This window comes from Hemicordylus capensis, chromosome 1 (genome assembly GCF_027244095.1).
Source record: "Hemicordylus capensis ecotype Gifberg chromosome 1, rHemCap1.1.pri, whole genome shotgun sequence".
NCBI classification, from domain to species: Eukaryota; Metazoa; Chordata; class Lepidosauria; order Squamata; family Cordylidae; genus Hemicordylus; species Hemicordylus capensis.
Genome location: NC_069657.1, coordinates 217095299 through 217110709, shown reverse-complemented (window position 1 = coordinate 217110709; position 15411 = coordinate 217095299). Strand labels below are relative to the sequence as shown.

Sequence of the window (15411 nt, the reverse complement as noted above, 5' to 3'; positions counted from 1 at the left end):
AGAGAGATAGCGTGACAACGGTGGCTTGTACACTAGCGAAGTTTGTCCTCGAGGTTTTCCCGTTTAGCAACTTCAAAACAAAAGCTGTTTTGGCTCCTTGAAGTCGTTGCTAGCGCCTCACCTCTTCAGCTGTGACATTTACACACTTTACCAAGCAGCAAACCCACGTTTTCTGCAGATTAGACAGCTAAGAAAGGTCTATTCCTAACCCTGGCGTCCTAACAAATAGAACTGTATGCTACACACTTGTTTGTCACAGTTACTGATGATCGTAGTAGATGTGCATGTGAAACATTTTAAGCATATACCTACAAATGAAAGTATGTAAAGCAATAGTTGTCTAACATGCTATAGATACAAGAAATAGCCTCTTACCCTTGAAAACATGAATAGTGAACTCTGATTTTAGGCGGGGAAGTAATTTAAAGCCCAGCCCCCAAATACATAGAAAAGTACTATAGTACCATGAAATTACAACTTCATAACAAAAACTTATATAAAAATAATTACTGCTAGTCAGGTTCTGTGCAGATGGCATGCATAGAACATGGCATATACCTCAAAATGTGCACAATTAAGAATCCTGTATTACTCAAATTCTATAAAAACAAAGTTTATCTAACAGTCTCTCCATTCCATGCCTCACCATATTTAATCAAGACTACATTAATGATGAAAGTATTCCACTGTCAATTAATAGCATATTATAAATTATGTAATCCATTGGGACCTTGGGATAGGGAAGGATGTAAATCCAAATTAAACACTGTCTATTGTATTTCAATAGCCTAAGGCAAAATTAAGACATCATAGTGAAATATAACAGCAGTGATTGTATAATCTTAATAACACAACAGCTTTTATATAGAGTTTCAAGGTGAAATCCGAGCTTCATGTGACCTCCGAACAAATACTCGAAGTCTCCAACTTGTGCAAAGGAAAGAGTATTTACCATTGCTGAAGAAATGTTCCATGACATCTGCTTCATAATGTAAGGCAAGTTTCCACTTAAGTAGAGCTTACCTTCCAGATATCTGTTCTATGTTTAGAAATGAGTGGCTAAACTTGGCACTATGTTAATTGGATCCTTATTTCACAAACTAGCACTTATGCAAGCTTGGACACACGCTCAAATATGGGTTTTCTTCCTGAGAAATCCATCATCATTTACAGGCATTAGAACCCAATCCAGTGTCTTACCAGAAATATAGCATCCTCAAGCGTTGTTTTTTCCTCTTAATCGTAAATAACATAAGAGACTACATCGCAATATAAAAGTTTATTATAAAAATAAGGTAGCACATACATTAAAAACATATGTATTGGTTCAAAACTATAAATAATATAGTTAGATCCCTTTCTGGTTTTAGAAAGCCAATTTTTACAATTGCGTATTGCTTAATAAGAATGAGTTGATTAAAAGTTATTCATAAAACCATAATGCTGATGTATATACATTCATTTTTCAAAACCTATTACTTTTGTAAGTATGTACTTGATCATTATCTTTTAAAGGTAATTGCAGTTTTCAGGGTGTTTTTCCCCCCTTTTAAATGTAAAAGTAAAAAATTATGGAGGTATTTCTGTTTAATAAAGGCTTGAGAGAGGGAGGAAGAGGTTGCCACACCAAGGCTGAAATCCCAACCACACTTGCTTAAAAGTGAGTATTATAGAAATCAAGGGGACTTTGAAGTAAATATGTTTTTGGATGAGGATGTAAAGCTGAATCTTATACATACTTGATATCAGTAGACTGCAGTTCTCAAAATGCTTTATCTAAAATAATCTCAAGAATGTTGGATCAAAGTTAATTTGAGCTTCTCCAGGACTTCTCATCATACAGTTTAAAGATTGCAGCCTAAATTCCTCAACTCTAGTTTACAAGTTGCATAATGCACAGAAGAATAAACTCAGTTACATGCATTAGGCCACTGAGTCACTGTTCAAGTTGTGCTAAGATTTATGTGTGTTAAGAGATGGATATACATCCAGAAATAAATGCTAACACACTTTACTAAACATGAAAATGTGAGAAAAGGTTATATTTTTACAAAAGCCTCTTGAAAAAATTGCATTTTAAGCTTAGTAATTTCCTGTTATACCTTTTTCTGTTGCCATTTGCAGCCAGTTGATAAATATGTTTATTCAAAAATCCTGAGTTCAGCAGAACTTTCTTATACTTACACTTATACTTACACTTGCTCAAGACAACAGCCTTAAATCAGCATCTTGACAACCTTTCTTAAATATCAATCCCAACTAAATTAGTAGTGACTAAATCTCACTGAAATTAATGAGACTTAGATATAACAACTAGTCCCATTGATTTCAGTGGTGCTTATTCTTGATTAAGTAGCCTGGCTTTTGGCCAGTGAGAGAAAAGCTAAGTAAACAAGTTACAGAACCAAAAAACCTTTATTCCAGAATGCCAGCTGATCCCTTCTTTTCAAATCCTCTTATAATTGTGTGTCACCTTTTCAGTCACATCTATTTGTTATGTTAAAGTATTTGTTTGGGAATGATATTATGTTAGGAATAACACCATGAGGGCAAATGAAATTATCTAGTACAATCACACAGATTTACTGTTAGAGCCTTATGATTTTCAGCTTTGCTTATGAAAGTTTGTATGGAAATGTCCCGCTCATTAAAAGAGAGATAAGTTAAGTAAACATTATGTTTAATGTGCTTAATTAGAATTTATTTCTCATCACAGAACCACATTCCTACTGCTGTAATTCTCAACTACAGATATTCCAAAGGTTTCTTCAAAATATTGGCCAGAACCCAAACCACCAATGAAAGATCCCCAAGGGATCTTCGGGTTTGTTTTTCTAACACAACACTTCCAGCTTTCTCTCCAAAGCCCAAATACTTATGAAAGTGAGAACACTTCAAAAGCAGGTTGTGATATGGAATTGAGAGGTTAGCTATTTTAGGAGCGGGGTTTCCATTGTGCTGGCACAAATGCTTTAAGTGAACCTAAACAGCTCTTTTAAGAACCCAGAACCTTTTATCAAAACATGTAAATATGCACAAGTTAAATACTGTTGAAAGGTGGAATGCTATAATTCGGTACTACTTTTAAGAATGCAGAGCAAATTTAATATGATCAAAGAGAAAATATGAAATATGCGTACTCGAAAGCCTACAGTACCATACAGAAAGTGACACTGATTAAAAACGTGAAAGTAATATTACCTGCTTAGCAATAAACAGCATGTTTCATTTAAAAGTACCTAAGTGAAAAACCAGTGTAACAGACACTAGGTTGGATTCTAACTTTCAGTGGAGTGCTCCTGCATTGCTATTCTGTTCTTCCAGGAATAGGAGAGTTGTGCTCAAGGAAGGAACCTTTACATGTGCACAACTCTACTTTTATTCACGGAAGGAACATCTGACAAAAAAGCAGCACTCTGCCAAGTTAAAATGCAGACAGCAGAATTAGGTCATGAGAAAATATCAGAAAAGAGGCCGATGATATGGACAAACACTGTATTTTCCATTGTGTGAGGGGGTGGGTCATGATATTCAGCAATCTTTCCTTCTCTCTGCAGTGACCCTGTGCCTCCTAAAACTATGTTTTATCCTCAAGGACATAGCTTCAGGAGGCACAGATGACTGCAGAGGGCAGAACAGAGGGTCAGTCGACAACTGCAACCCCAACCTCCATATGATGGAAAATCCTGGTGCATCAATGTGGGGTTAAGTCTGGATGTCAGCCAGTAAATTTTACAACTACAGAAAGTTACTCAACCTTTTACACAGCCCTTGTATTTTTTTTTTTTTGGCAAAAGCCTCTTCACTTACATTGTTTTCAAAAGATATCCTCATAATCATCATAGTCTTCTGCTGCATCCTTGTTATTAGCAACAGCATAAAATTCACTATTGAACAAAGAAATCATCTCTTTAGATGGTTGGAACTGATTGCAGCAAATTTTATTTCTGTGCATATAAGCTCTGATCCTTAGGATATTTTCAAGCAGGCTATCTTGCAGTCTGTTCTTTAACTTGTGTTTTATCATATTCATTTGCGACACTGTACACTCCACAGCTGCACTGCTGAAAGGCAAGGTGAAAAGAGCAAGGGCAAATAATCCTAGCTCAACAAAATCTTTATCACCCACTTCATCTGTGTGTTTTGCAACTTCTACCCAGAATTGTTCTATCTGGCCATCTTCTGTGTTTGTCCAGAAAACCGAATCTAGATTTCTCCACTGCTGTTCTAATTTCAAGTGATCTCCTCTATATAAGGACAAGAATGAGAGAGTTGAGAATGCAGGTCTTAGAGGACTTAGAACAACTGAAGGATTAAGAGCACTGAGTGATTCAAGATGATGTACATTTGGGGGCAGACGAAGCTTTATTTGGTTTACAAGCTCAAGGATACAATCCCGACACTTGGACTGGATGACCTCAGCACTTTGGGAAGAAAGTTTGGCATTTGCCAATTCTGACAGGAACATTTGCCCAAGATTCACCTCCAAGAGGGGCAGGTAATTTCGCTTGCTTCGCAAGTCATAGTTCATTACAGACATCCATGTTGGAAAGACACAAGGTTTTATGATTCTCAGTAACAGAGTCTGGTATAACATCACTAGCTCAGTAATAAGTTTAACAGGATTAACGGTTTCCAACAAAAATAACTTACTGATCCTATTTGCTTCCTGGACAAGCGGCTGCAGGAAAACAAGATAAAGTCTGTTAACTGGATCAGAATACATTTGACAGAGCAGATCTGCACTGTAGTCCTTTTCATTGTCTTTTACAGACTGAAAATGCAGCCTCAGAACATCATACTGGCTTAGTACTCTGTTAATACAAGGGCTAATGGACAGCCACCGTGTGTCCGTAACCTGCAGCATTTTCAGTGCATTTTCCCCAACGTTGATAGCCGCATACAATTCTGAGTATCTTTTCTGGTGAAAGGTGCTTCTAGAAAACCACAAATAGGTCTGCGAAATCATATATTCTAAGTTCAATGGAAGCACGTCAATGGCCCTTGATAAGCAGAGATGGAGAGAGAAACAGATGCACTTTATAAAAATACCACAAGGATTAAGTTCATAAAACCTTTTAAGCAGAGAATTCTTATGGCCGCATATGCTTGCACTGAGGCCATCAGCAGCAATCCCAACACACTTCTTTATGTTAAGTTTATTTTCATTTAGGAATGATAATAGAGCTTCCGTGATTAGATCGGAATCACTTGCTGTCAAAGTAATTATCCCTGCAAAGGAGGATACTATGCATTTCAGCCTGTTGCTGAAGTATCTCACCATCAAACAAAGTTGCTTTTGTGTAGACACATCTGAACTTTCATCAATAATCAATGAGTAGAATCCATTGCCAATATCCCTGAGAAGCTCCTTATGCACAGTAGGACCAATGATATCTCTAATAAGTGTTGAGCACTTTGTCCTATGAAGACTTATGTCCTTCTCTGCTATTCCACCAACAATACATCCAAGATGATCAACAGTAAAAATACTCATGTGGCAAGCTATGTGTGCTGCCAGTTTCAAAGCGCACACATTGACAGATTCATCCATTTTTGTATGCTTCAATTCATCAAATGAGCCTTGCTCAGCTTCAAAGGAAACTTGTTTTTCAGCTTGCAAAGAATGCCGTGTATCAAAGTCATAGGGGTGTCTTTCCACATTAGGTGAAGAAAGCAAAGCAAAATGTCTCTTGTGCTTCTTGGTTTTACTGTGTGCAACAAGATCACTGTGGTGAGCTCTAATTTCACATATGCAATATCTGCATGCTGCTTTTGTGTCATCTCCGGGTACACTTCGAATCCATTCTTTTAAGCCAGCCTCTTTCTCCCAATCTCTACAGTACCTTTTACCATACTTTTCCCACTTTCCAATTGGCTTGGGTGCCATCATAGTCTTGTTTTTTCAGCACTTCAATGGCAATTGTCCCTGAAAACAAAACAAACTTGTTACTTAAAAAGTTAAGCCTTTTTCAAGCTAAAAAAAACCCCAATTTTTTTAAACTGCTCAATGAGTGAACAATGAACCAATAGAGTAATTAATAGACTGTTACTTGATTAATTTTCCTGAAGCAACAGTCACTCAGGTCCTGAGCCAGTGTGTGTGTGTGTGTGTGTGTGTGTGTATAAATTTTAACAATCAATCAATCAATCAATTCCTAACCACAATATCTGTACATCAAAAAGAAAGGCAAATATGCTCTGAAATCTAACCACTTGTGATTAAAAACATAAGGGAATAACATGAGGCTGTGATTTTTAAATGAAAAGTCAAACCAGTAGCAGACCATTGTGCAAAAAGCTATCTTTTTCACCACCAAAAATGTTATGTAGATTCCATCCAGCCACAGGCCCAGAGTGAGTTCACATGATCAACAAATTATGGTTTGTTTGGACTGGGAATGTGGCCCGAAGTTTGCCAAGATTGTACACTTCCTCCTTCCCTTCCCTGCTCATACAGGCACCCTGGTTTGTTTAGACCACATCTCTGTGGATCGTGCAAAGCCAGAAACTATGATTTAATTCTACTTCACAAACCACAGTTCCCAACTTTGCACAAGCCTCAAAAATATGGTTTAAACAAACCAAGATGTGAAGATCATGAGTCTGCGCTGAAGGCAAAGAGCTAAGGAGAGTGCAGTTTTGACAGGCTTCAAATCGTGTTCTCAATCCAAACTAAGCACTGTTTGTTGATCACGTGTTGTTTGTTGATCATTCAGCCAGTCCCTACTGAATTACAAGTCACTCACCTCAGTTTCCTCATTGATAAAGGCAAGAATAAGAACGATCTCTGTTGCAAAAAAGTGAGATAGATTGTTATCAACATGCCTCGCATCTCTACAACAGGGATGTGCACGAACTGAGGTCCACACACAGGTTTGGCGCCAAACCAGTCTGGATGAAGTTTGGTGGACGCTATGTGTGGGTTCCAGTGCCATGTGCAGGTTCTTGGAGGCAGTGCCGTCGCAGCAGGAAGCTGCATGCGGCGGCTGAGGACAGGTCTCATTTTTAAATATCCCACTCGCCTCTCTCCTCCCCATGGCACTGGACCTGTGCACAAACCTCAGTTCGTGCACATCCCTACTCTACAACAGTGGAAGCTATACTTTTAAAAGTCGTGGACAAGGGACTGAAACTGTCTGGGTTGCTCTGGATGACCTATGCAGGGAACTTGACAGGTGGAGAACCCTGTTGGTTCTCTCAGTGGCATTTGATACCACTGACCATGGTATCCTTCTGGACTGCCTCTCAAGTATGGGGATTGTAGGTATTGCTTTAGAGTGGTGTTGGTTCTTTCTTGGGAGGAGGGTCCAGAAGGTGGTGCTGGGGGACTACTGCTCAGCTCCTTGGGCATTGGTCTGTGAGGTCCCGCAGGGTTCGGTTTTGTCCTCCATGCTGTTCACATGAAACTGCTGAGAGAGGTCATCTGGGAACTTGGGCTGAGTTGTCAGCAATATGCAGATGACACTCAGCTCTATCTCTTCTTGTCACCTGACCCTAGAGAGGCAGTGAATGTCCTGAATTGGGGGCTGAAGGCAGTGATGGGTTGGATGTGGGCTAATAAACTGAGACTGAATCCAGGCAAGACGAAGGTGCTGTTGGTCAGTAGGAGAGCCAATCAGGATGAGGGGATTCAACTGGTTCTGGATGGGGTTGCACTCTCCTTGAAAGAGCAGGTGCACAGTAGTGGTGTGCACGGAACTGCCACAATGCGGTTCAACACCAGGGGAGGGAGTCTTCCTTTAAGGGCAGGGGAGGGTGCACTTATCCCTCCCGCTGCTTTTCACCCCCGGTGCTCCGTTTTTAGGAAACTTCTTGGGGAGGCAGTGTACCTCCCTGCCGCCCCTTCCCTCGTTCCTGGCTGAAAGCAGTGACCGTGCGTGCGCCTGCTGCATGGACACACGTATGTCACATGCATGATGTGTGTGGCGTGTGTGGCACAAGCGCGGTTGCTGCTTCCAGCCAGGAACCGGGGAAGGTGTGGCAGGGAAGTGCTGCCGCCCGAAGAAGTTTCCTAAAAATGGAGTGCCGGCGGGGGAAGTGGTGGGAGGGGTAAGTGCACCCTCCCCCACACTTAGAGAGACACGCACACCCCGGCGTCAAACCGTCGAGTCAGCGCCTGTGCGAACCAGTTCGGAGGCCTTTTGAATGGCCTTCGAACTGGTTCATGCACACCACTAGTGCGCAGCTTGGGGATATTGCTCGACCCAGCTCTGCTTTTGGAAGCGCAGGTGAGGGCATGCCAGGGGCTTCAGCTAGTGTGCCAGCTGCATCCTTTTCTTGAAAAGGCAGATCTGGACACTGTTAAGCACACCTTAGCCACACCATGGCTGGATTACTGTAATGCATTCTACATGGGGCTGCCCTTGAAGAATATTTGGAAACTGTAGCTAAGGCAAAATGCGGCAGCTAGGATTTTATCCAGAGTTGCCCGCTGGGATCATATTACACCCATTTTGAAAGACCTACATTGGCTGCCAATTTGTTTCCAGGTCCGATTCAAGGCAGAAGCACTCTTACCTCTGGACTTCTGGGCCGAAGTCCAGGGCCTCCACAGCCCCTGGGGGCCCCCAAATCCTCTTTAGCCTGTCCCGGGTGGTGTGGTTGCCCAGCTGAGCATGATTATGTTTAATTTTCAGGGAAGGGGGGCCCTCCAAAGACCTTTAGGTCCAGGCTCCAAAGTTACCTAAGTGCACCTCTGAGTCAAGGTGCTGGTTTTGACCTTTAAAGCCCTTAATGGTTTGGGCCCTGGATACCTGATGGACCGTCTGCTCCCAAGGGTTGTTGCCCACTTGATGAGGTCATCAGAGAAGGCTTTGCTCCATGTGCCAACAATGAGGGAGGCTTGGCTGCCGTGTATGGGGGACAGGGCCTTCTCAGTTATTGCCCCCAGGCTTTTGAATGCTCTCCCGGTGGGCATCCACTTCTCAGTCTCCATCACAGTTTTTAGAAAGCAAGTGAAGTCTTGGTCTTTTACCCAGGCTTTTATGTGACTGCTGTTTTTGTTGCTTCTGCTTTATAATTTATGCTTATATTGTGCATGTTTTTTAAAAACTTAATTAGATTTGTATTTTTATATTCCAATTTAATATTATATTGTCTTATTTCTATAGTTGTATATTGTTTTAAATGTTTTGTAAGCTGCCTTGAGATTATTTTAGTGAAAGGTGGTACTGTATAAAAAATGAGCGATAAAGGGTTGTTGTTGTTTTAAAAAAGAAGTGGATATTATTCATATAGGAATGTACTACATAACCACTACCTTCCCTGCATACCTTAAGTCCAGTAAAGAACACTATAAACTTAATTCCTAAACTGTTTACATGTTTTCTTTTTATAATAAACATAAATGATAGATAGATATATTTATTTCGGTCATTGACCAGCAATAAAATGAGAAACCCTAAGGTGCTTATTCTTATTTCAAAAGATAAGAGGCTATTTCCTGCATTCACCCCATAAGTTTATTAGAAATTTTGTTCACAAATTCTGCAACAGGAAACAAGTTTACCAAGTGTAATTCTTGTTCTCATAGGTGTTAGACAATCTTCCTATAGTCTAACATCCTCCAATTTAATAATACTTCCAAAATAGGCTACATCTAGTAGATTACATTCACCTAATGTTTACACTGCAGACAACATTCTGCAAAACTCATCCATTTAATCTTCTTTGGAGACCTTCATTATTAAGTGTGCTATAATTTGTTCAAACCCCAAAGATCCCTATATGGGTTCATAAGAACCTCCAGTGTACCCAAGGTAATCACTTGCTCTCATATAATTGCCAGTTCAGCACATATACACAGACTTACCAAAGGATGTTGGTATAAAATAAGTTCTTGTTCTTTGTTACCAACTATATTATGACTATATTATGCCACTAGCTGTATGCAGACTTCTCTCTTTCTTCTTTCCAAACTTGCGGGAGTTTCGTGGAAGAGAGATTCAGAGTTGCCTAATGTATCCCCTTTTTCTAATTTTTAGTTTTAAATCACCATACAAATTGGGAGTGGATTACTGAGCTGACTAGCAAACTGTTTTCACCTACAGAACTGCACCTTTGCTCTAGCCTGAAGTGACAGAGACTGTTTTGGGGACATTACTTCTCTTCATAGACCAACTTAAGTGGCGCAGTGGAGAAATGCTTGACTAACAAGCAGAAGGTTGCCGGTGCGAATACCCGCTGGTTCTGTATGTTTCCCAAACTATGGGAAACATTTTATCAGGCAGCAGCAATATAGGAAGATGCTGAAAGGCATCATCTCACACTGAGCGGGAGGACACAATGGTAAACCCCTCCTGTATTCTACTAAAGAAAACCACAGGGCTCTGTAGGCGCCAGGAGTCGAAATCGACTTGATGGCACACTTTATCTTTACTTCTCTTCATGGCCTGAGTCTTTCTAAGAATACACACTCACACCTCCTGACAATTTAAATTCCTCTCTTTCATGCATACTTTTGTTCTGACATTAAACCCTACATAATGCTATCTCAGCACTACAGAACAAGTAGAAAATGTAGCCTTTTCTCTCCAAAGGCATCAAATAAAGTCTAAAAAACAAATTCCCAACCTAAAATCAAGTGTCTAGAGAAGCTCATTGTTTTTCTCCACTATCAGACTTGTGACAGGCAACTCCTTGGGGCAGAACCTATTTTTTAATGCCTATGCTATAAAACATGATGCACATTGGTGTATCTGTAAAATAATAAAAAACATTCATAAAATCCATGCTATGGATTTTATATATAAAATTTAAATAAGCAAGTAACTCTAAACCATGGTAGATATTAATACAGCACCAATTTAGAGAAATGTAATGTATTTTAAAGGTTTAATACTCAACTGGGACATGATCTAGAAAAAAGTATGAAACTCTCTTTAAAAGAAACATATCAAACACTTAAATCTCATTTAAAATAAATTTACTGCAGCAGGTCTTAGGCATATTTACACTTCTATGGAAATTATCCATTGCCTACATTTAAAATAATTTGGAGCAGAAGAATCAATACAAATCATAAATCTAGATTTTAGAACTACAGTCTTCTTGTATTTACTTCCCCACCTTGAAAACCTGAGCGTGCGGGCCCGGCAACTTAGTTCTTATGAGAACATAATAGTGGATATACTGTATTAGTCCATTGACCATATCCAGTCTGGGTCCAAAACAACAGCCCCCGAAAAGACAGATAATGTAATGTCACAGAAGGAGAGAGAGCTTGCACATACAGTACCATGAAAGATATTTTCTATTACTCGTGACTGGAACGGATGTTCTTATCTTTGCCACTTGTTTCATCCATCCCATGCACTGGGATGAGCCTAATACTCACCAAAGTAGTAAACCTGTCCCTGGATTCTACCACTTCAGACTGTAGGAGGGGGATCACATGATTGAATTCTTCCTCATTAGAGGGGGAGAAGCCCACGCATAACAAATTATCAGACAGAACAAGCATAACAGCGCATATCAGGTAAAAGCCACAGCTAGAAGTCAACTCTAACATTTAATTTTTAATATGTAGTGAACTTTCCATATGGAGTAGCATTTAGTACTGCAAGCTCCACCTGAAGACTGAAGTGGTACAACCCAGACACAAGTTTTTCTAACTCAGAAGCAGGTATCAGGCTGCATTCACCTAAACAAACAAAAAACACTTCAGGAGCGAACTTTAGGAGTCCACAGGCATTCAAAGAACCGCTCGTGGAAAAGTGGCTGCTGGAATGATTCACCATCGCAGGTCCACCCCAGTTTTTCAGGCATCCTTATTCTGACGTTAAACCCACAAATCACCCAACAGTACATCTAGCATACTTCTTCATCCTCCACCTTACCCAGCTCACGACCGCCTTGGTGCTCTCTTCACCCATCAACGTCCTACAGGCATGGATTTAGGAGGCATACGCCTGATGTCCAGCCACAGGCCTTTTTCCCGCCCTACAAATTCGGGCGCACTATGTACTTTGCAGCCCTCGACTTTCTAGCGGCTACTGAGATAGGCCTCCTCCGTCTCCCATCATTCTGCACGCACGCCCCACTTTTAAGAGGCAGAAAGATGCACCCCCCAAACCCTTACGTTAAAAGACGATGGAAGAAAGGAGCGCCCAGGTGGTCTTTACTAGGCGCCACTGAAAACTCAGCGAGAGGCACTTGATCCTGGAAGAAGAAAGAAGAGACCCTCTTCCTCGTGGCAAAGGTGGCGACAGCATTCCCCGCAACCGTCCATTTCCTCTGCTCACTCTGCCACTCTGCCCCCATCCAAAGGCAGAGTCCATCCACTCCCCTCTGTCTGCTCTTGCCCAAAGTGCTCTGCAAGCCGATTCGCTGCTGCTCCTTGGATGACAAGAGAACCATCCAGTCAAGGGCTGAATGGGAAGGGGAGGAAGAAATGAAAAGCAGCATGCGGCCGAATAAGTAGGTTTCTTTCTAGGCCTGCAGTGACGAGTATGCTGGAGACTGGGCCCCCTGCTGGTGAAAGATGAGAGGTCGACAATACTTGCGGTGAAAACACAGGGGCGGGGGGGGGGGGGGACAAGCGAGTTCTGTGCCAAAATAAAAAACAATAAAAAATGTTTGATCCAACCAACATTAAGGACTTTTAAATTCTATTGGGCAACATCCAGACCAAGTTACACTGAAATTAATCGGACTTAAGTCAGTCATGATGAATTTGTCTCTTTACCTGAATTTAAAACGACCCCCTTAAAGAATATGGGTTAAATATACTGTATTTAGCTGAATCCAAGACGAGGTTTCTCCACCAATTTATTTGATATTAGAAATCAGGAAGTCATCTTAAATTTAGAGTCCTGTTCCTTTGCAGGTATAATATACCTGCCAACATATCCCTATTTTCCCATTCAGGTGAATGGGAACTCTTCCCATTCTGCAGGTGCCAGAGCCAGTTTGGCGCTTCCCTAAGAAGGAGGTGCCAAACCAGTTTGTGCACATCCCTAATATTTTGGCAGGTACAGGTATAATCTGTATTTAACCTCTACATTTTAAGGGGGCTGCCTTAAATTCAGAGTTGTCTTTGATTCAGGTAAATATAGGTTATACTATTTACCCAAAAGGAAGAGGACCCCAAATTTAAGCTGGCCCCCCCATAGTAACATTAAAAAACTTGGGGGGAAACTATTCTTGAATTCAGGTAAATACAGTAATTTCAACAGTGTTTAGTAATTACTAGCTAGTCTAGATCCTGCTCATTGATTCTAAAGAGGTAAATTTAAATATGTGCTTACCTCTCCTCCTGAAATAGTTAGCATGATACTGGGCCCAGGAGAGAGCCCTGTGGCACTGAAAACTTCCCTCTAAGTTTGATGAGCAGCTACAGCACTCTTGGAGTACAGTTTTTCAGCCTTTTCTAGATCACCTGATGGTGTTATCATCTGGGCCATATTTGACCAGTTTGCTAATCAAAATATTGTGGTAATCTTTGTTAAATGCTTTGTGGAAATCAAGATAAATTACGTCCACAGTATTCCCACAATCCATTAAACTAGTAACCTCATTTATTTTTAATTTTTTTACACAAAAAGATTGGATAAGTCTGCCAGAATTTCTTCTTTAAAAATCCATACTGGCTTCTATCAGTGGCTTACAGATTGGCCACTTTATATTCTGTTCCAATATCGAAGTCAGACTCACTGGTCTGCAGTTTCCTGGATCTTCTTTTCTCCCCTTTTTGAAGATGGGGACATTAGCCCATCTCCAGCCTTGGGGCACCTCACTCACCTTCCAGAAGATAACAGCGAGTGGTTCAGAAGGGACCACAGCAAGTTCTTTGAGCACCTGGGATGTATTATTATTATTATTATTATTATTATATCCCACACGCTCTTCCTCCAAGGAGCCCAGAGCAGTGTACTACATACTTGAGTTTTTTTTTCACAACAACCCTGTGAAGTAGGTTAGGCTGAGAGATATATGACTGGCCCAGAGTCACCCAGCTAGTTTCATGGCTGAATGGGGATTTGAACTCAGGTCTCCCCGGTCCTAGTCCAGCACTCTAACCACTACACCACGCTGGGCATTTCCCTTCACTTTCCCATGGAAACCATACTGGCTTCTTCCCCTCTCGCAGACTAAACTGCAGGTTCCATAAAGCAGAACACAGTGGCCTGGTGGGGGTTGCGTCTAGCCTTTTCTGTCTCTATAGCTTCAGGGACCGCCCCCCTTCCAGTGGCCGCCACGGTTCGCCTCTGCGCTTGCGTCGATTGATCCTTCCTCCTCTTCTCCCGCGCGGCGGCTCGGCTCCCTTGTTCTCCCGCCTCCGCTCACGAAAGCGGAAGTTGTCGTCGCGGTCGAGGGAAGGAGCGAGAGCGCAGCGCGGCTCCCCCCTTCCATCTCGCTCGCTGTGTTTGTTCGAGCTCCACAAAATGGCGAAGATCGCCAAGACTCACGAAGGTAGGAAATGGGGAGAGCCTGCTTCGCGCCCCCCGCCCCGCCTTATCCTTTGCCGCCTCCGGCTCGCTCCTTTCTCCTTCTCCTCCTCTAAAGACCGCGTTCCTGCTTGGAGAGCTGCGGGGAAGGGAGGGAGGGAGGGCGAAGCCGTCATCTGGCGGCCGCCTGCGGAGGGACTAGGCCTCGGCCTGCGCGTAATGGCGTCGCGGTGTGGCCTTCTCCCGCCGGTCCCCACGACCCCGGTCTTGTGGAGCATTGTGGCCGCCCCCGTCGTCGTTGTGTCGGGCTCCCGCAGGAGGAGCCGCTGCTGGTTCGCGGGCGCGTGTGCGCGTGAGTGGCTGAAGCGAGCGAAGCGCCGCCGGCGGGAGCCTGAGGAGGCCCAAGGCAGGCGCAGCAGCAGCAGGAGGGGCTTCCCCATCTGACCCCCCCCCCGTGCCCTGCTGGGCTACCCCCGCCCATTTTTGAACACTTTAAAATGATATAATTATTTTGTGATGACGTGTCTTCTCTTCACGCTTCCCCTTTTTGCCGACAGCCGTTATGTCTTTTGAGGAAAACATTTGAAGGCTCAGACTAAACTCGTCCTGATTAAGCCCGATTGGAATTTATTTAACACGTTTGTATACCACTCAAAACAAAATGAAAATGTTCACACATTTTAAAAAACTCAAAATCTAACAACTTTAAACTATTAAAAACTGAGACATAGTTCGCATTGGTGGGCCGCTGTGCGAAACAGGCTGCTGGACTAGATGGGCCTTGAGCCTGATCCAGCAGGGCTGTTCTTATGTTTCTTATGTTTCTGTTAGCTGAAGTACTGCTTATTTCAGTGGGGCTCAGCTATGACTAACTTAGTCTGGAGCCTGCCTGGGGTAGTTAGGGCAATCCTTCACCTAAGGATCCTGAAAGAGGTGTGGGGCTGAGACAAGGAAATGTATGAATGTGTGGCTGTACTCGGAGATGGTTCTCTATGAACTTGGTGTAGGGTTTGTGATGCGT

The 15411-nt window shown here is 42.2% G+C and overlaps 2 protein-coding genes across 8 annotated transcripts in view; one reads left to right on the top strand and one right to left on the bottom strand.

The window, feature by feature from the left end:
• Nucleotides 1-1264: 1264 nt before the first annotated feature.
• Nucleotides 1265-14309, bottom strand: LOC128337028 (uncharacterized). Of its 5 annotated transcripts, XM_053277558.1 has the most exons (4): nucleotides 13251-14309; nucleotides 12083-12548; nucleotides 5847-5929; nucleotides 1265-5003 (listed from the first exon to the last, which is right to left on the bottom strand). In XM_053277558.1, exons 3-4 carry the CDS (start codon nucleotides 5891-5893, stop codon nucleotides 3818-3820), a joined length of 1233 nt encoding a protein of 410 aa, XP_053133533.1. In that variant the 5' UTR covers nucleotides 5894-5929; nucleotides 12083-12548; nucleotides 13251-14309; the 3' UTR covers nucleotides 1265-3817. The 5 variants fall into 5 exon arrangements, with proteins under 5 accessions (XP_053133533.1, XP_053133504.1, XP_053133495.1 ...); XM_053277529.1 differs by having other exon boundaries at nucleotides 1265-5929; nucleotides 11841-12548; XM_053277520.1 differs by having other exon boundaries at nucleotides 1265-5929.
• SF3B1 (splicing factor 3b subunit 1) overlaps nucleotides 14220-15411 on the top strand; it is a 37844-nt gene continuing 36652 nt past the window's right edge. For 2 of the 3 annotated variants that reach the window (XR_008312157.1, XM_053277501.1), the window contains exon 1: nucleotides 14220-14415. Coding sequence is in view for 2 of the 3 variants with exons in the window: in XM_053277501.1 (XP_053133476.1) it covers nucleotides 14388-14415 (28 nt within the window). In the remaining variant the exon portion in view is untranslated. The remainder of the gene's footprint in view (nucleotides 14416-15411) is intronic. The other variant, XM_053277482.1, reaches the window with a different exon arrangement.

Bases quoted from the DNA above. Each gene is read 5' to 3' on its own strand.
- LOC128337028 (XM_053277529.1), bottom strand. From the start codon at position 5,893: ATGATGGCACCCAAGCCAATTGGAAAGTGGGAAAAGTATGGTAAAAGG.